General features: G+C 32.9%; 1 protein-coding gene across 8 annotated transcripts in view; it reads left to right on the top strand.

The window, feature by feature from the left end:
* Window positions 1-20,514, top strand: part of ZNF280D (zinc finger protein 280D) — a 132,796-nt gene extending 112,282 nt beyond the window's left edge. For 6 of the 8 annotated variants that reach the window (XM_047736404.1, XM_047736403.1, XM_047736401.1 and 3 more), the window contains 2 exons: window positions 12,076-12,131; window positions 16,917-20,514. In XM_047736404.1, the coding sequence (XP_047592360.1) occupies window positions 12,076-12,131; window positions 16,917-17,538 (678 nt within the window). In that variant the 3' untranslated portion in view covers window positions 17,539-20,514. Of the gene's footprint in view, window positions 1-263; window positions 2,177-12,075; window positions 12,132-16,916 lie in introns of those variants that run through there. The other 2 variants (XM_047736408.1, XM_047736406.1) reach the window with 2 other exon arrangements.
* Window positions 20,515-22,158: the final 1,644 nt, after the last annotated feature.

Raw genomic sequence — 22,158 nt, 5'->3', positions numbered from 1 at the left:
CATCAAGCATGTTACTTATATTGTTTTGCTTAAATCTTTGGCCGTGGCTTTATCTTGTTCTTTGACTTGGGATAAATTCCTCTGTCTTAACATTTATCTAATTCTCCTGTTACATAATTTTCTGTTTTTTGTAATGTTTGATGTTTTATATTTTTTATACAAATGTTTATGTACACCTATTTGATTGTTAATCTTTATTATGTCTAACTGTGTGTATTAATTAAAAATATACTGAAAATGTATACCAAATTTTTTTTTTAAAGTACGGCATCTACAAAGTCAAGTGATGTATTGTTTAGAAGATGAAAAACACATGCAAAAATTTATCAAAGTTATAGGGCACTGTAACAAGTTAGGTTGGAAAAACACAATTTTCCAGATACTGAAAGTTTTGAAGTCTTTAACATTGACACTCTTAGAATTACTATGAAATTCAAAGTTAAAAACTTCTCTCTGAATTGTGAGGAAAAGATAAAATGATAAAATTTTTCTCCCAAAAAATAATTATGCCATATTTGTACCTTGCTCAACTCATAATCATAATTTAATATAAAAAATGCCTCATCTGTCAATTCAAATATGATTATCTTTTTTACTATTTTAGAAAAGATATGTATTTTGGGAGTGGGGTAATTCAACAAGCAGATGGAATATTCTTGTCTATTCTAAAAACAAATGAAAATCACATACAGATATAGGCATTAAGATCAAATGCACTTGAGACACTTTGCATCCAAACTAAAATGCTTATTAAATATGAAAATACTTAATATCAAATGTCAAAATTATGTTGAACTCAAAAGCATCTTCATACAAATATATTAAATTTTTCCACAAATTACCTGTATAGAATATTTTGAACAAAGTAGCAAAAGTTAATAAAACTCTACAATCAGAAAAATGACCATAAATAAAGCTGTATGCTTAATAAAAGTCCTGTCCCTTTGGTTTTAACAAATGAAAGAAAGTAATTTTTAAAATGTGTTCAGTGAATATAAAACTTGAGCAGGAGATGTAAATATTCACATGAATTTTTAAATTAGATAAAATAAATTAGAAATGCATGAATCAGTGAATGAGAATATTGATAATTATAGGGAAAGTGCTTATTGAATCCACATTAAGATTATAAATGGGCTAACTTCATATTTGAAATATATATATGAAAAATTAAATGAAGTGTCTGCAGATTTTGAATTTTTAAGCCAGAAAAAAGTTATTTTCTATAAATGATATTGTTTTACAAAAAGCAGCCACTGACTCTGTTCTTAGAGTTAAGAACAAGTTAAGTTCTATAGAAATTTCATGTAGAATAGGTTATCACAATATCAACAAATTGTAATATTAAGTTAAGAAATGTATTTTGGTCCTCTAAAACTGATTAGCAAAGTGTTAATCAAAATATTAAAATAATACCAGCCAAAGTAGCATCCTGTAAAAGATATTTCAGTAAGCTGAAGTTAGTTTTAAATTATTTAAAATCATCACTTGGTCAAGAGAAATTGATAAACATGACAATTTGCTTATTTGAAAACAAGATGGGAAAAGAACTACGTTTGAAGATATAGATAGGCTTGCTTCCTGTAAAGCCAGTAAAATGAAACAATAAATTCGGGTTTTCAGAGAAATGTTTAAACTTAAATTACTTTTGTGAGTTCAGTACACCTACTTTTCACTTTTTCAACTGATGCTTTGAGGAAAAAAAGCATTCTGGGATTCTGGGAAAATGACAGAGTAGAAAGCACCAGGAATCTATCTTCCCACGGAGGCAACAGTTGTACTGGCAGAATCTGTCTGACGTAACTACAGGCATACGTCACAGGTATTGCAGCTTTGGCTCCAGACCACTGTAACAAAGAAAATATTGCAATAAAGCAAGTCAAATGAATTTTTTATTTCCCAGTGCATATAAAAGTTATGTTTATGCTGTACTATATATTAAGTATGTAATAACATTGCATCTAAAACAACAATGTACATTACCTTTATTAAAATTGCTGTGTTGCCAAGAAATGCGAACCATCATCAGAACTTTTATCAAGTAATAATATTTTTGCTGGTAAAGGGTCTTGCCTCCATGTTGATGGCTACTGGCTGACCAGTAGAACTTTTTTCAAAATTGGAGTCCATCCTATTAAACTCTGTCACTGCTTTATCAATGAAGTTGATGTAATATTCTGAATCTTTTGTTGTCATTTCAGCAGTCTTTATAGCATCTTCACCAGGAGTAGAGTAGATTTCATCTAAAGAAATCACTTTTTTTTCATCCGTAAGAAGCAACTCCTCAGCCATTAGTTTTGTCATGAGATAGCAGCAATTCAGTCACATCATCGGGCTCTACTTCAAATTCTAGTTCTCTTGCTATTTCCACCACACCTGCAGTTATTCTTCCACTAAAGTCTTGAACCCCTCAGTCATTCATAGGGGTTGGAATCAACTTCTTCCAAACTCCCATTCATGTTGATATTTTGAACTCTTCCCATGAATCATGGATGTTCTTAATGGCATCTAGGATGGTGAATCCTTTCCAGAAGGTTTTCAGTTGACTTTGCACAGATCCATCAGAAGAGCAGCCATAATCTTATGAAATGTATTTTTAAAATAATAAGACTTGAAAGTCAATATTACTCCTTGGTCTAGTGCTATAGGATGGAAGCTGTGTTAATAGGCATGAAAACATCATTGATCTTACTGTACATCTCCATCAGAACTCTTGGGTTATCAGGTACATTACCAATGAGCAGAATATTTTGAAAGGAATATTTTTTTTTTTCCTGAGCAGTAGGTCTCAACAGTGGGCTCAAAACATTTGGTAAACTATGTAGTAAACAGATAGGCTGTCATCCAGGCTTAGATGGCACCATGGTTTCCATAAATCTTCAACTTGCAAAATAAAATGCAGTATCTGTGATGTGCTTAAGGAAAATGGAATATTCCTGTATTTTGGAAGTCTAGAGTCTGTTGAATGCCTACAACTTCCTGGGAAGACTTGGGCAGTATGTTGTAATTAATATCAGTCAGTGTAAGCATTCAGCACAGTAGCAGCTACCCATTCCCTACCCTCAGCCACATAGCAGGCAGCTGTGCACATGTTCCTGGAGCAGCTTGCACACAGCTTAAGGGACCACAGTGCCCAAAAAGGATACTGGCCTCCAAATATTGAGTATCTGTGCTATTGTCACTAATAGATGCTTCTCACCACAGCATTCCACAGAAGTGGGCACATTGAGGTTACACCTCTCCTCATTGCTGCAAGCCCCTTCCTTTATAACTGAAGTGACTTTCAGGAGATTTAAAAGATACAGTGCCCTTTTATTCCACTTAATTTTGTGTTTTTCCCCTTTTAGGAGCCTTACATTAAAGATTAGGACATTCAAAAACAATCACATATATAGGTTAAATTAGAAAGCAGTTGTACTTGCCCAGAGAAAAGCTCAAACTAGACATGAGAAGACCTGAGGTTTACATCTCATGTTGATCCCAGGAACAGAGATAGCCTACAACAATCAAAAGAAACAAAAACAGCAGACACTGGGAAGGGGGATAATCTGATTTCCAAAGTTACAACATTATTAGTTTCAAATGTCCAGTGTTCAACAAAATCACAGGACATACAAAGAAACAGGCAGGTGTGACCCATTCAAAGGAAAAAACTCTAAATAGAAACTGGTCCTGAAAAAGACCTAATGGCAGATATACTAGACAAAGACTTTAAAACAGTATTATAAAGATGCCCAATGAACAAAAGGTTATGTGAGGGAAGTCAAGAAAACAGTATGTTAATGAAATGAAAATATTAAAGGGAGAGAAAACCTGAAAAGAAACAAAAAAGACATCCTGAAAAGTACATTAACTGAAAACGAAAAATTCATTAGGGGGACTCAAAGGCAGATTTGAGCAGATAGAAGAAAGAATCAGCAAACTTTGAAGACAGGACAATGGAAAGCATTGAGTCTGAGGAACAGAGAAGAAATAGATTGAGAAAAAGTGAACAGAGCCTGAGGCAGCTGGAGCCTACCATTAAGCAGGCCACCATACATATTAAGGGAGTTCCAGAGAATATTTGACAGAGACAAAGACATAAAGAAATAATGACTGGAAACTTCCCAAATTTGATGAAATACATAAATGTAAACATCAAGAAGCACAGTGAATTGCAAGTAAGATGATCAAAGACACCCACTCAGACACATTGTAATCAAACTCTCAAAGAACAAAGAATCTTAAAAGCAGCAAGAGAGAAGCAAATCATCACATCAGGGGGATCCTCAATGAGGTTATCAACAGATTTCTCATCAAAAACTTTGGAGATCAAAAGGCTGTGGACCAATATATTCAAAGTACTAAAAGGAAAAAAAGCTCAATAATTTTATATGTGTTAAAACTATCCTTCAAGGGACGCCTGAGTGGCTCCATTGGTTAAATATCTGCCTTTGGCTGAGGTCATGATCCTGGGGTCCTGGGATCGAGTCCTCCAGTCCCACATGGGGCTCCCTGCTCAGCAGGGAGTCTGCTTCTCTCTCTGCCTGCCACTTCCCCTGCTTGTGCTTTCTCTCTCTGACAAATAAAATCTTTAGAAAAAACTATCCTTCAAAAGTGAGATATTCTGACATAAAACCTCTAAGAGAGTTTGTAAACACTAGATCTGCCCTGCAAAAAAAGCTCAAGGGAGTTCTGTAATGATGAAATGAAAGGACAGTACATGGTAACTCAAAGATATGAGGAGAAATAAATATCTCAATAAAGGTAAGTACACGGGAAATTTTAAAAGCTAGTACTATTTTAACAATGCTTTTAAACTTTTTTGTTTTCTACATGAATTAAGAGAGAAATGCATAAAAAGAAAAAATATTAGTGTAAAAGCTAACATTACTATAACTTTGATTTCTAACTCCAAATCTTGTTTTCTACATAATTTAGGAAACTAATGCACTTAAAATAATTATTAGTGTATATCTGGGTACACAGTTTATAAAGATGTCATTTTGTGAGAACAGCCAAAAGGGGTGGTGATGGAGCTATAAAGGAGCAGAGTTTTTATATGTTATTGAATTTAAGCTGGTATAAAATCAAATTAGAGGGTGACAACCTTAGAATATTAAATGTTATTCCCATGGTAACCACACAAAAAAAATAACTTTACACAAAGGAAATGAAAAAAGAATTTAAACATTTCATCACAATCAACTAAACAAACACAGTCAGTAGTAGAGGAAATGAGTGCCAAAAAAGTTATATAAAGCATATTAAAAATAACACAATGACAGATATATATCCCTCCTTTTCAGTAATTTAAATGTAAATGAATTAAACTCTCCAATTGTAAGACAGATGTTGGCAAAATGGATAAAAACACAGGATCCAACTGCATATAATCTATAGGTGACTCACTTGAGATAAAGACAGAAGTTAGGGATGCCAGGGTAGCTCAGTTGGTTACACTTCTGCCTTCAGCTCAGGTAATGATCCCAAGGTCCTGGGATTGAGTCCTGCATTGGGATCCTTGCTCAGCAGGGAGCCTGCTTCTCCCTCTGCCTGCTGCTTGCCATGCTTGTGTGCATGCTCTCTCTCTCTCTCTCTCTCTCTTTCTCTGACAAATAAGTAAAAATCTTTAAAAAATAAAAAATAAAATAAAGACACAAGTTCAAGTGAAGTGATAAAAAAGATATTCCATGCAAATAATAATCAAAAGAGAACTTGGGTGTCTTTACTAATATCAGACAAAATAGGCTAAATGAAAAAAGGTTACAAGAAAAAAAGGACATTATATATTAAAAGGTTCAATACAGCAAGAAGATTCAACAATTATAAATGACAAATCACCAAAATACATGAAGTTAAAACTGACAGAATTGAAGAACTAATGTTCTACAATAACAGTTGGAGTCTTCAGTACCCCACTTAAAATAATGTATAGAACAATCAGACGTAAGTAAGGAACCAGAGAACCTAATAAGCCAACTAGATTTAGTGGACATTTAGAGCTAGATTTAACTCTGCCCAGAAACAGCAGTTAGTCAAGAAAAAGAAACAAAAGGCAATCAAATTGGAAAAAAGTAAAATTATCCTGTTTATGTAAAAATCCAGAAGAGTCCACAAAAAAGACCCCTGTTAGAACTAATAAATGAAGTCAGCAAGGTAGTAGGATACAAAGTCAATACACAAAAATCAGTTGCATTTCTAAACACAAGGAACAGTCTGAAAAGATTACAAAAATAATTCCATTCATAGTAGCATCAAAAAAAAAAAAGAAATAGGAATTGTTGAAAGACTTGTAAAATAAGACTATAAAACCTTATTGAAAGAAATTAAAGAAAACATAAATGGAAACAGCTTATATTCACAGATTAGAAGACAATATTATTAAAATGTCCATATCACCAAAAGTAATCTACTGATTTATTGCAATCTGTACAAAAATCCCAAAGGCATTTTTAAAAATTTTTATAGAGATAGAAAATTGCATCCTAGAATCTAGAATATATATAGAATCTCAAAGATCCTCAAAGAGCTAAAAAAATGTTTTGAAAAGAGCAAAACTGGAAGACTCACACTGATTTCAGAACTTACTGCAAAGCTACAGAAATCAAAACAGTATGGTATTGGCATAAAGACAGACACATAGACCAGTGGGATAGAATAAAGAGCCTGGAAATAAGGCCACAGAAATAGGCTGAAATTATTTTTGAAAAGGAGGCTAAGACCAGTAGAGAAAGGACAGTCTTTTCAATAAACAGTACTGGGAAAACTGGATATCCATGTGCAAAAGAATGAAGTTGGAACCTTACTAACACTATATACAAACATTAACTCAAACTGGATCAAGAACCTTAATGTAAGTCTGAAAACAGTAACATTTTTAGGAGAAAACAAAAGTTTCATGACATTGGATTTGTCGATGATTTCTTGGTTACCACACCAAAGGCACAAGTAAGGAAATAAAAGACTAATTAGATTCATGAAAATTTTTAAGTTTTGTACATCAGACACACAAAATAAAATAGTAACCCACAAAAGGAAGAAAATATTTGTTAATCATTTGTCTGATAAGGAGTTAATATCCAGAATATTTAGAGAACTCCTAAAACTCAAATGGCAAAAAACAATCCAATTAATAAAGTGGGTTAAGGACTTGAACAGACTCTTCTCTGTAGAAGATATATAAATAGCCACTAAAATGAAAAGATATGCAATAGCACTACTTATTAGAGAAATGCAAATAAAAACTACTATAAAATATCACCTCACTGTGAAGTGTGTAAACCTGGTTATTCACAGACCTGTACCCTTGGGGTTAATAATACATTATGTGTTTATTTAAAAAAAATTATTAAAAGAAATATCACCTCATACCTGTTAGGATGCTACTATTTAAAAAAACAAAAACAAAACAACAAAAAAGTGTTGATGAGGATGTAGAAAAATCAGAACTCTTGTGTGCTGTTGATGGGAATGTAAAATGATACAGCCACTGTGGAAAACAGTACAGCAGTTCCTCAAAAGAAAAAATACATATGATCCAGCAATTCCACTTCTGAGTATACCGAAAAGAATTGAAAGCAGAGACTAAAGGAGATATTTGTATGCCCGTTTTCGTAGCAGCATTATTCACAATAGCTGAGACATGGAAGTAAATCAAGTAACCATCTATAGATGAAAGAATAGGCAAAATGTAGTATACACAAACAATGGAATATTATTTAGCTTTGAAAAGAAAGGAAATTCTGCAGTATGCCACAACATGGATAAGCCTTGAATACATTATGCTAAATGAGTTAAATCAGTTACAAAAAAACCATACCATATGATTCCCCTTATATGAGGTACTTAGAATAGTCAAAAGCATAATGGAGATAGTGGTGGTTGTCAGGGGCTGAGGGGAAGAGGAGAATGTGGGGTTGTTTAAGTTTTACAAGATGAAAAAATTGGGATGGATGATATTGATGGTCACACAGTAATGTGAATGTATTTAATACCACTGAACTGTATGCTTAAAAGTGGTTTTGATGGTAAATTTTATGTGTATTTTGCCACAATAAAAAAGAAACAAAAATGTGTATATAAGGGTATGTGTTTTTCCTTTTACCTCAGGTTCCAGTATAGCTTGACATAGCACTGATTTCAGCATAGTTACATCAAAGTTTTTGAGATCTTATGATTTCTTTTCCTTTACTATATCTTATTTTATTTTTATGGAGTTAAACTGACTCATTTGTTTAGTTTTTATAACACTTAATGCTGTTTTTTTTTAAATGTTGCGATTTGTCTAATGTTTGGAAATATTTTTTCCAAATGTTCATACACGTCAAAAAAAATTGTTAGAAAGTCTGAATCTCTCCTCTCATATCTCCTTTAGTTTAAACTAGTTGTTCTCTAAGCCTGTTGTGTAGTTTGTTGTATCCGGATTTTCCTCTGCTATCTTGTGTTAGATATCCTATTTTCTAAACTAGGAGTTCCCTTTTCCTTGGTTTATTTCCTATTTTAATGAAACATGTTCTCTAACAACTCCCTCAGAAGGGGTGCATCTTTTCTTACTCATTGTGTATTTTAAACTATATTTACTTAAAGATAGTTTGGCTGAAGTACATAGAAATGATTTTTCCTGTGCAGTTTTGAAAGTATTTAATAAGTCTGATATCATTCTTGCTCCAGTTTCTTTGCATTTTGGTTATTTTTTTCTTCTGGCAACCTTAGTGATTATCTCTGTCTCTGGTGTTTTGAAATTTCATGATGATATGTTCACCAGTCATCCTTTTTCCATTCATTATGATAGGCATTTAATAAGCCTTTGTAATTTGGGTATATATGTTTAGGGCAAGTTTTCTTGTATTATTTCTTTGGCAAATTTTTACTTTTCTTTGTTCATTTTCTCTCTCTTTCTCCTCTCCTATTGATGTAGCACTGTATTTCCTGCATTAACTACTCTAGTTGTATGGTATCATTTTTCTTGCCTTCCTACTTTTTGTCTTTTTCATTCAATCTTTAAAAAAAAATTCTAAACTTATTTTCTTATTTTAATTGTTACATATATTTAATTTTGAAGAGCTCTTTAATATTTTTATTCTTCCATTTTTCTCTTCATAATTTTTGTAATTGTTTAATGGATATAATAACCTCTTATGCTTCTTTGGGCATATTAAATGTTTATTATATATTTTTTCTTTTTGTCCCCAGCAATGTCTCCAATGTCTCCTAGCTCCTTTCTTTATTCCTATCATTTTGATATTTCTGATGTTAAAGGATGTCTTCAGGGGTGCTAGGGTGGCTCAGTCAGTTAAGCATCCGACTCTTAGTTTTAGCTCAGGTCATGATCTTGTGGTCATAAGATCAAGCCCCGCATCAGGCTCTGCGCTCATAATCTGCTCCAGATTCTCTCTCCCTCTCGCTTCAGCTCACACTTCTCTCTCACTCTCAAATAAATAAAACCTTTAAAAAAGGTTGTCTAAATAAATAAAGGATGTCTTCAATGGTATGGTGATCCTTGGCTACCCATATACTAGAGAGTAAATCACGGCCGAGTTCTTTGAATACTTGTTGTTGAATGGGGACAGGGCTTCCTTATATAGTCATAGAGGTTGTGCACTGCAGAACTCCAAAGGGTACTATATATATATATATATACTCTCAAAAAGTATTAGATTTACCATATTAGAAATTAAAAATGTGAGATCTAAAAAAAATTGTAACTTAAAAATCAAACTAACAAACCTACTATATAGTTACATAAATAACATATTTTTCTGAGAAATAACTATTTTCCAAAAAACAAGAAACTTAGAACACTGATACCGTTTTGTACTTTTGCGTATCTTTGTAATGTCTAGTTAAGTAGAAGAAAACTGGATTCACATGTTTCTGCGTTCAGTCTGTTGTGATATGTTGTTATTGTGGTCAAAATATATGAAGAATATCCAGCCTTACATGGTACTTCAACAATCTTTTCAAATAATTGTGATTTTTTTGTTTTTGGATACTACATCAAAAATAGACAAGTTGAAGATTTCTTAAAGGTTTTTTGCAATGTAGAATCTCATTCCACATCACTGAACTTTTTAAGCTTTGATACATTCAAATCTGTTGGTCTGTCTGGATCTTTTATTCATGCATGATTTTATAACATCATCAATTAGTCATTTGGAAAATACTGGTTCGCTGAGTTACATAGATCTTGCAAGTGTTGACATCTTTATGTATCATACCAAGTCATTGATATTAGCATAAATCTAATTAATGGTGAATACAAGTTTTCCTAAAATTTACCATGTGTTTAAATTTTATTACTGACAAAAAGCACTGTCGGTTGTTTTCTTTGATGTGATAGGCTCGCTTTGTCAATTTTCAAGAAAATATCTCCTAAATAAGTAAGTCTAAATATTCATAGTTTAACATGCAACCTTTAAAATAGAAACAATGTTCTGTGAAATAATTGTGCCAAAGTTCAGCTTGCAACTCAATCATAGACAATTGCAGGGCTTTATGCATACTTCCTTTTTTATCACACAGAAAATTCAAAAGACATGAACTTAAAGACTGATATTTAATAAAGTGAATTTTACTGTTGGTGTTTGCCAGTGAATACAGTGATTACTAGTATAGTTTGGTTTGATGCCACTGCCTTGATTCATGTTAAGATGCCAGCATGCCAGCATATTTACCCACTACTGGTTTTGTACCAAGAGTTTTAATTTCACCGCCTCCTAAAGGTGTCTTGGAGGCCCAAGGTATCTGTGAGATACACTTGGAGAACTGCTGCCATGGATTATAATGTGATGGTTAGTTAATCCTCCTGAATTAGTGCTCTATACAATCTGCACAGTCTGTGTGGGAATTGTTTAGACTTCACCATAAGAAAATCAGATGCTGAGCTGACTCTTTGGTGAGAAAGATACTTTCAAAGTCATTATGGGAAACCTTGTCTTCCTTGAGACTGATAATTTTCTCCAAAGAGGAGTGTTCTAGATTCCAGCTGTTGGTGGTGAAGAGTGATTCCTCTAGTTGCTGGCATTCTGGGAGCCAGGCAGAGGAAGAATTGTGGGGACCTTTATTCAGTTTATGGACTTTGACTAAATTTTTCTGTTTTCTCCCAGTGCCTCATGGCTTCCCTTTGCCGTTCCTGGTGTTCACAAGTCTAAATTGTCTCTAGTTTAGAAAGTTAACTTTTAGCTTCTGTGGTAGAGGAAAGAATAGGTATCTGTTGTGTGAATGAGGGAAAGAGCATTGGATTTCTCAGCAGTCCTTGGGTTTCATTTTTTTTATGTACTGGTTCAGATTGCTTCAGTTCTCTGGGCAAATTTTCTTCTCGTTGCACTCCTCTGCTCAGATATTTAGTTGTAACTTCCTCCATGTTGCAAAGTCAACTTCTCAGCCACATTCCATCTAAAAATTTGTTGACATCTCATTGTCAGTTAGTATGCTTTAGTGTTTTCATGGTCTTTATGAATGAAAATGTTTTATGTCTTTGCCTCATTTTACCAGGGTTTTAGAAGAGTAAAAAAAAAAATGTATGGAATTAATATGCCACTGTCAATTTCACAGTCCTCAGTCAATCACTGTACTAGTTAAGAGCTAGACCTAGATTTGGATCTTCACCATTTATTTTGGTTATTGCCTGGGGTTTTCTACTTAACCTATATCGTTGTATTTCTTACTATAGAAATGGAATTGAGAATGTCTAATATGAAGATTAAATGAGATAGTAAAGCTCTTAACATACTACCTCATGCATCATATGTGCTTAATGATTGGTAATTGTTATGAACGGTTAAGCTGGCCTCTGGCTCACTGAAGTTTTACTATGAAAAGCAGGTGTTATAACTGGATAACTGTTTCATGACCTTGATTCAGAGACTTCTAGTATACTGAAATTCTTATTGATTTAGAGTTTTAAAAATTCTGTTTTTAATTTTGAGAATTATTATATAGTACATACTTTAGATTAATAAATGTTTTTTCTATTTCCTTGCTATATTAGGTGCACACTTAAATTCCCTTAATCCAGAAAGTTTAGGATACTTAGAGTAGTTTAATTTAAGTTTAACCATGAATATAAAAGAAACATATTCTTAATCATTTCAGGAAATTGCAAGACCTAATATGGCTGAAGGAGAAACAGAAACATCAAATTCTGAAAGGTAAATATAAGGAAAAACTGAATGTCTTAAAATTAAACTACATAAAAAGCTGATATTTGAGCTGTATTATTTTAGTTGACATTTTGTTTGTTATTTTAGTTTAATTTAAACATTTTTGAAATTTTAATACAACATAAACATACTGTAGATCCTTAATTTTGAAATCTTTTAAACATCCTTTAAACATCTTATAGTTGTAAAATTTTTAACTAGTTAATCTTTTTACTAGTAAATAAAATGTTAACAGATTTTAATTGCCCCTATTAAATGAAAACAATTACAGGATCCTACAAGTTACAAAATGAGGACAATTTTTGCAAAGAGGTAATCTTAAAATCTTTTTTTGCTAAAGTATTTCAGAAGCTTCATAAAGCTACTTCTGTGGTGGGACCTTGACAGAAAAGTTTCAAACTTCAGGGATTGGCTTTAAAAAAATTTAATGCTCTGATCAACACTAAAGACCACAAGACATTTTTTCTTCTTTCAATATTTTATTTAAATTCAGATTAGTTAACAAGTAACATAGTTAAAGTTTCAGGGGTAGAATTTAGAAATTCATCACTAGCATGTCATCCAGTGCTATTCATAACAAGTGCTCTCCTTAATGCCATCACCTATTTCTACCTCCCTCCATCAACCCTCAGTTTTTTCCCTGTAGTTAACAGTCTCTTATGGTTTGTCTCCTTCTCTGTTTTTATCTTATTTTAGAAGCTTTCTTAGCCTTGTCTATTTTTGCCATTCTAACTGGGTTAAGGTGGTATCTCAGTGTGGTTTTGATTTGAATTTCCTTGATAGCTAATGATGATGAACATTTTTTCATGTGTCAGCCATTTGTTTGTCTTCTTTGGAGAGATGTCTTCTCATGTCTTCTGCCCATTTTTTGACTTGATTATTTGTTTTTTGGGTGTTGAGTTTGAGAAGTTTAATAGATCTTGGATATCAGCCCTTTGTAGTGTCGTTTGCAAATATCTTCTCCCATTCTGTAGGTTGCCTCTTTGTTTTCTTGACTGTTTCCTTTGCTGTGCAGAAGCTTTTGATCTTGATGAAGTCCCAAAAGTTTATTTTCACTTTTGTTTCCCTTGCTTTTGGAGATGTGTCTTGAATGAAGTTGCTGTGGCTGATGTCAAAGAGGTTACTGCCTAAATTCTCCTCTAGGATTTTGATGGATTCCTGTCTAACATTGAGGTCATTCATCCATTTTATCTTTGTGTACATGTAAGAGAATGGTCCAGTTTCATTCTTCTGTATATAACTGTCCAATTTTCCCAGCCCCATTTATTGAAGAGACTTTTTCCCCATTGGATATTTTTTCCTGCTTTGTCAAAGATTAGTTGACCATAGAATTGAGGGTTCCTCTCTGGGCTGTCTATTCTGTTCCGTTGGTCTGTGTGTCTGTTTTTGTACCATGCTGTCTTGTTGATCACAGCTTTGTGATATAGCTTGTAGTCTGGCAGCATGATGCCCCCAGTTTTGTTTTTCTTTTTCAACATTTCCTTGGTGATTCAGGGTCTTTTCTGGTTCCATACAAATTTTAGAATTGTTTGTTCCAGCATTTTGAAAAATGCCATTGGTATTTTGATTGGAATGACGTTGAAAGTATAGATTGCTCTGGATAGGATAGACATTTTAACAATGCCTATTCTTCCGATCCATGAGCATGGAATGTTTTTCCATCTTTTTGTGTCTTCTTCAGTTTCTTCCTGAGTGTAGTTCCTAGAGTATAGATCCTTTACCTCTTTGTTTAGGTTTATTCCAAGGTATCTTATGGATAAAGAAGATGTGGTCCTTATACACAATGGAATATTATTCAGCCATCAGAAAGGATGAATACCCAACTTTTGCATCAACATGGATGGGACTGGAGGAGATTATGCTAAGTGAAATAAGTCAAACAGAGAAAATCAATTATATGGTTTCACTTATTTGTGGAACATAAGGAATAGCATGGAGGACAGTAGGAAAAGGAAGGGAAAAATGAAGGGGGAAAAATCAGAGTGGGAGATGAACTATGAGAGACTTTGGACTCTGAGAAAGAAACTGAGGGTTTTAGAAGGGACAGAGGGGGATGGGTGAGCCTGGTGATGGGTATTAAGGAGGGCACGGATTGCATGGAGCACTGGGTGTTATACACAAACAATGAATCATGGAGCAGTACATCAAAAACTAATGATGTACCATATGGTGACTAACATAACATATAAATAAAAAAAAGAATGAATATTTTTTTAAAAAGCTTTCTTAGCAAAAGAGAATCTAACATTCTAATTAGAACTTAATTCCAATAAAGATAATTTTACTTTGTTTTTTAAATTAATCTCCGCATGTCTGCCTTTATGTGGTGTATCTTATATATAGCTATACATTGTCAGGGGTAGGGTGCTTATTAACTGAATGAGATTGATTAATCTATTGCCCCTGAAAAGAAAATTATGGAATAAGGCCTTATGAAGTTGTCTCTTAGACTTTACTAGAAAAATGATCTAGTCCTTTCTTCACCTAGAATTTGGGGACGGGACAGTGGTTAACAAAAATTCAATGAAGGGGCGCCTGGGTGGCTCAGTGGGTTAAGCCGCTGCCTTCGGCTCAGGTCATGATCTCGGAGTCCTGGGATCGAGCCCCGCATCGGGCTCTCTGCTCAGCAGGGAGCCTGCTTCCTCCTCTCTCTCTGCCTGCCTCTCTGCCTGCTTGTGATCTCTCTGTCAAATAAATAAATAAAATCTTTAAAAAAAAAAAAAAAAAAAAAAAAAAAAAAAAAATTCAATGAAGGCGTTAGGAAAAGCAGACTAATCACTTCTCTATAATTTAATATTTTCTGTAAATTGTAGCTAGTCCAGTAAGATCTGAATAAAAATAATAATTATATAAATTTAAATGAGGAAAATATTGTAATTGTTTGTAGGTGGTATAATTGACCTATAAGATCCAAGAAAATCAGCTAAGAATAAAGTTAATGAGAATATTAATTAAGGTAGCTTGGTATAAAAATCTGAATGTTGCAGTATGCCAATAACATGTGATTACAAAATATAATGGACAAAGGAGTTAATTCACAATAACAAAAATGAGAAATGTACAGGACCTAATGAAGAAAAATGAAAACTTACTGTGACAGAAAATAACTAATTATTAACTAATGCATGATAGGCCATTTTCCCAAATTAATTTATAGGTTTAGTAATGAATATTTAGTTAAAAAATCCTAATGGGATTTGGTGTGGAAATCAGTGGTATTTAAGGGAAGTTTCATATTTTTCTATTTACTACCATAATTTATTAAATCATTGCTCTCTTGTTAGATATTTGGTTTTTTCTGTATTCACTTTTTTTTTTTAAGATTTTGTTCATTGAGAGAGCGAGCAAGAGAACTGTTGCAAGCCAGGGAGAGTGGCAGGCAGAGGGAGAGACAGATTCCTGGCTGAGCAGGGAGCCAGACCTGGGGCATGATCCCAGGACCTTGGGATCATGACCTGAACCCAAGGCAGACACTTAATCAACTGAGCCACTCAGGCACCCCTCTGTATTTGCTATTTAAACATTGTTTTTATGAGCATTCTTGTACAAATGTCTTTTACATGTTTACACTGTTAAACTTAGGGGAAAAAGTAGTGGATAGTAGATGATTTGCTATATTAAATAATAAAATATATTGTTAATCTGTAATTGGTAAGACTAGGTGGTATTCGCCCAAGAACAGTCCAAAGACAGATCAGAACAAAATAAATAGCAGATTTATTTAACTTATATAAATGTAAGTTAGTAAGTAATAAATGACCATTTGATAATGTTGCTTTGATATTTTGTCCGTTCATTTAGAAAAAGTACAAATTCCAGGTAGATTAATAGAAGAAATAAGTTATCTGTAATCATTAAATTTATTTTGGGTAAAATATGTATTGTAACATCTAGATAAGGAGCTGGAGATTCTCTTTAAAGTCTTCTGTTTCTAATGTTTTATGATGCACTATATACTTTGTGTTAACATGCTAGGACAGTAGGGAACACACAGACACACTCATATACACAAAAATATTTATGTATACACATATTTATGTATGCATATTGTATATTTAGATATATTTTTTCATGTGTTTATATTTTTTTAAGTAAAACTTAAAAATTAGAGAAATTGTTTATGAATACAGATTGATCTTGCATAGGGAAAGACATTTTAAGATGATGTATAAATCATTCAAAAAATGGTTTTTTCTCATGGGGCGCCTGTGTGGCTCAGTGGGTTGAAGCCTCTGCCTTCGGCTCACGTCATGATCCCGGGGTCCTGGGATCGAGCCCTGCATCAGGCTCTCTGCACAATGGGGAGCCTGCTTCTTCCTCTCTCTCTGCCTGCCTCTCTGCCTGCTTGTGATCTCTGTCTGTCAAATAAATAAATAAAATCTTTTAAAAAAAATGTCTTTTTCTCAAATATATTCACTTCTTATTTAAAGTACTCATATAAATTAATAAAAATGCTTAAATTTCAACTAAAGATAAGCAATGGTTTGAATAGATAAAAGTAATGATTACCAGGACTAAAACCAGTTTCGATAGATTCCCCAGGTCTCTTTTTAACATGTGGCTCTGGAGTTTCTCACTCTCTTGCCTAAGAAAATGGCCACTCCTAAATCCTAAATTCTAACATGGCAAGGACTTGGGACCTGCATTATTCTTTTCCTTTTTGGCAAATGTACCTAGACCTTTTTTTTTTTTTAAGAGCATGTCTTTATTTTGATAGTGTTCAGATACATTGTGTTCTGAAAAAATACATAATAAATGGCTTTATTTTTTCAGTAAACAAGATAAAGCTTCAGAGGAAGAAAAAAATGGATGTGATACAAATTCATTTGAAGGCTCATTAGCAACAAAAAGTGAAGAAAGCAAAACAGTTTCAAATAAGGAAAATGATACCTGTCTTGGAGACCAAAAGACTGGGTTAAAGAATATCTTCAGTCATGATTCAAATATTGATGCAGATAAAGTAGAAAAGGAAAAACAAATAGAGCACATTTGTCAGAAAACAGAGTTGAAGATTTGTCAAAGTTCAGGAAATATAAATTCATGTGATCAGATTGAAGATTCCAACTCCAGTGAAGCTAGGTTTTCTTCGAAGAATATTAAGGATTTGCGGTTAACATCTGGTGATGTTAGCATTGACCAGTTTTTGAGAAAAAAAGATGAACCTGAATCTGTTAGTTCTGATGTTAGTGAGCAAGGCAGTATTCATTTAGAACCTTTGACTCCATCAGAGGTACTTGAGTATGAAGCCACAGAGATTCTTCAGAAAGGTAGTGGTGATCCTTCAGCCAAGACTGATAAAGTAGAGTCTGATCAAACTGACAGTGTTCCTGGAGAAAATAGCCCTAGCACGACAGAGACACCAGTAGACCTGGCAGATGAAAAAGAAAGAAGTTGAAATTTATTAATCATTCTAAGTTTAGTGTACCAACGGTAAGAACATTTGGAACAGTGCTATCAGGTGAGCTCAGTGGTGCTGTTTTGGAGTTCAGAAAGAGAAAAATGTGAAGGAAGTTATTTGTATACACTTTACCTGTATGTTCAACCCAGATTCTTAAATCAATTCACTGATAATAGCATGATTTCTATGGATTTCCAGGAAGCCTTTAACACATAACAGGATTTTACTGAAAGTTACGTTTGCAATGGAAAATTCTCATTTAACAGTTTGTGAGAAGAACTTTGTGACCAATATGAATTGATTATTAGAATATTAATTATAATAATAAAGCTTTTGAAACTTACATCAGTCCTAAGCTAAAAGTTCTTATTACCTATGTATCCTTTTCAGTTAACTTAAAGGAAGAGATTTGGGAACCACATACTTTTTGGGAATAATTGATTAAAAATAATGGCTGATAGGCATTGTTAATGAAGGCTTCATTTTAAGTATGACGCTGGCAAATGGAGCATGCTTAGAGTGCTAAATTAATTGATCTAATGAGAATTTGGATGAACATAAAATCAATTTTGGATTTAATATAACATTCCAGACTGTCAGAAGCATGTAAACAGAATATTTGAATCTGTGTACCTCCATACAAGTGTTAGCCTGCCAGGCTGTAAGCTTATCTTAAACTTTCAGTGAAAGTGAAATTATTAAGATATAAATTTATATTTGTGCTTTTTGTCAATGTGTAAGCTGTGCAGAAATCCTTGATGTGCTAGTTGTATAAAATAGAAATCCGTTGTTCAAACTCCTGTAGCTGTTATGCTTTTAATATTGTTTTAATGATCTTTAGAAATAGACCCATAAAATGGTCTGGAAGCCAAACCAAAGTATGGTATAATGTAGATATTGTAAAGCAGTAAACTGAAAACATGTCCTGGCTCATGCCATGTTTAAGTGACTTTTTCTTTAATTGTAATTTAAATAGAAACTTCAAATGGGACCTAAAGCAGTGATGTAAAAACTTGGTTTGGGATATTTAGCCTAATTTATCCGTATCCTATTTTATCCATAAAATGGCTGCTAAATTGTTTTTTCAGTTTTTTTTTATCATCTAGAAAATAATAGATATAGAAATAAATAATATGAATAACAGTAGTTTGCTTTAAAGTACTAAAAAAATTTTATTTAAAATGCTACATTTTTACTTCTTAAAATGTGCTTTGAATTCTTAAATTTTGTTTCACTGAATGTTAAGTGTTTTAAATGGCTATTAAAATTCTGCTGTATATAGTAGTTTTTGAGTAAATATTTGCAATAAAAATCTGTCCCTGAATAATTTTATTTTTCAGAAAACTGCTTGAGTCGGATTACCTTTGGCGCCTTTAGAAATTGTATACTTGTTCAAGGAAATTTCATGTTAAATTTAGCGGTAGGATTTCATTCTGTATTCTTTAATTGATGCATGGTTTATTTTAAATTAGGACTTAAGTACAGGGGATAATACTGTTAATGTTTGCAGAGAATAGATTTACTTTAAAAATTCTTTTACTTCAAGAGAAATATAATTTACTATTATAGTTTTCTATCTGTTCAGCAAATTAAAGAAGCTAAATAAGTAAAATATATTATTGACTTAGTTTCTTGAAAAGTTGTTCTCGGAGGGCCAAATATTTTCATCTTTCCTGCTACCAAGAAAAGATAGGGAGAGAGGGATGTTAGCTGTTACATTTCATCTTGTTGAAACATAAATCTATAGCAGACAAGATTTTTGGAGTAATTTAAAACTTAGGAAGAGCAAAGAATAGAAGGAAGTCTTATGTAAAGGCCATTTTCTGGATCCTGTTTAATTAGTTACCAAATCTATCACCTAACGCTACAAAACTCTAGATCACTGTGCCAAGATAAGTCTCGAAGTGACACTGTTATCCCTTTGAGCTTTGGGTAGTTCCTTCTGCTGTGCTCTATGTACTTTTAGAGTAGTGGTATTCAAAATAGCTAATCAATGAGCTGTTTTTACCTATCCACTATGAGAAAAGGAACCTGTACAAGACTGTACGTCCTTCATTGAGAAAGTCTGGCAATGAAAACAAAAGTGTAGTTGAAATAACCATTGTTTATGTTCTCACACCATCTCATCTCATTTCCATTCAGGAACAAACAGTTCTGGTGTGCAAATCAAACCTTTGAGTAGCAATGCTTTAGTTCAGTCGTCAGCAAACTTCTGTGTAGGGCCAGATAATAAATAATTGTGGGCCACAATTATTCAACTCTTCCTTGTAGTTTGAAAGCAGCCGTAGATGCAATGTGAATGATAGTCTGCTTGTGTTCCAATAAAACTTTATTTACAAAACAAGAATGTTTGGCCAATGGATTGTGGTTTGCCTGTGCCTGCTTTGGAGTGCTTAGACTACCAAGAGCCAATGATGCACTCTAGTGACTGCCTCAGAACTACCTACTAAGTAAGGTGCCTTAGTGTATTATAGTTCCTTGTTACCTAACAGTAAAATCAGGGTTGATTCTAAGTGCAGTTCAATGACACTATGAAGCATTATATTCATTTTGTGGGGTATACTTTTAATTTACACTGAAACTCTGAATGCCATCTCTATTTGTGTTATTTCTTCCCCTTTGCTTCCTTCCAGTGTTTTAGGGAGGAAATTGGATTTTTTTTCATCCCTTAACAATTTTTAAGAACTATCTAAACATTTTAAAAAGGAACTGACAAGATACAAGTCACCTTGTTTTAGCTATAAGTAAAAAAGATAAGAAAACCAAATATCTAAGCAATTATTTGCTTAAGGTTACAAAGCTAAGATTTAAATGAAATTTGATCTGATTCTGAAATTAGTGTTTTTCCCATATCTATAGTTATATTGAATGTCTGTTTTTAAAATAAATTACCTTTTTGCAAATAACCCTCCCTCCCATTGATGATACTAATTGTAGTTTTATTTACTCATACAGTGATTTGGATTTGTATTATTTACTCATACAGCATTTGGAATGGAGGACTTATTAACCTAAAGAAAAGGACCTAATGATCTCTTTTATTAATAGGATTTAAGGAATTTTACCTCAGGAGGAAAGAGTTATTAATATATTATTAATGTAGTAAATGAATATATTATTAATAGGAAAGATAGCAAGTAATTTAAAGATATACTTTGTATAATAATTATAGAAGTTTTAACATCATCAAATATTTATAGATTTCTGTAATGTCATTTTTTTAGTTCATGGTTGACATGATCGTTTCTTGTTCCATTGAAATTATTATTCCAAAACCACTCACTTGTGCTGACTTCAATGAAGGAGGACTTTTGTTGTGTATAGACACTAAAGAAGGATTGCAAATATTTCCTTTTTACTAGATTACTTTCACACTAAGATTTGTTCTTTCAGCTAAGACATGAATCATTAGATTTATATATTTCTAAGTATTAAAAAGAAACAGTTATTTTTAAAGTATTTTTTTAAATGAGATATGAAATGAGATTTTTTTAAAAATGAGAGACCTGCCGGTCCATATAGACAAAATGAATAGTCAGGTAGATTTTTAAAGTTATGGCAATGTTTAATTTTCAGCTCAAAAGCTATAAATAAAAAGATACTTGTCTAGAATCATCTTGTAAAGAATTAAATACATCTGTAGTAACAAATGTAACATCATAGAGGGATAAGGTATCCTGAGAAATTACTTTTACAGATAAGTAAAGGTAACTTTTGATTGCTTTTTAAAAGTATTATTAAATCGCTTTTATTATTTAAAATAATATACTAAAAATAAGTCAGTCTTCTTTGATGACATACTGTGTGATGAATGATGACACACTTCATCACTATGAAGATTATTGAACTAAGCTATAAATGAAGCCATAGCTGCAATGTTAATGGCCTGAATAATTGCAGGTCACAGAAGTTACCTTGGATTTTGGTTTCCAGAAAATACCCCAAGTACATCTGGGGCCATTTGGCTTTTCTGAAAATAGAACAGAAAAATTGACTGCATTACTCACCCAATCCAACCACTTTTTAAAAATGAATCTCCCCCACCCCAGATATTAAAGTAAAACTTGCCATTTGTGGAGAACTTGGGAGAATTTAAATAATAGTTTTAAATTTTTTAAATATTTCCAGTCCTCACCCACTGCCTTAAAAACATGACATTAATTGTTCTGTTCAGGGGCTAGCAAACTCTGACCCATAGTTGGTCACTTGCTTTTATAAATAAAATTGTATTAGAATACAACCATATCATTTGTTTACATATTGTCTGTTGTAGCTTTTGCACTGAAACTGCACTGTTGTACAGAACAGAAACCATATAGCTCCTAAGCCTAAAGCTTAAACCTGGCACTTTAAGAAAAAGTTTGCCAGCACCTGCCCTATATTTTTGTATAGATATATCATTATTTTATAACCATTCTTTTATTTTTGCTATTATAAACATGACAGAGAAGCTCTTAGTTCATAAATTTTGTTGTTATTACCTGTACTAGAATTCTAAGTGCAATATTAGATTGAAGAGTATTCGGTTTATACATTGAAAAATACTAATACTTAACTTCAATTATCTCCCCAAAATGGTTATGGGCACCCTCTTGCTCCAGCATGAACTTTGAGTTA

Source organism: Lutra lutra, chromosome 7 (assembly GCF_902655055.1).
Source record: "Lutra lutra chromosome 7, mLutLut1.2, whole genome shotgun sequence".
Taxonomy (NCBI): domain Eukaryota; kingdom Metazoa; phylum Chordata; class Mammalia; order Carnivora; family Mustelidae; genus Lutra; species Lutra lutra.
Note: the sequence above shows the minus strand (reverse complement) of the source record. Positions and strands in the feature narration are given on the sequence as shown.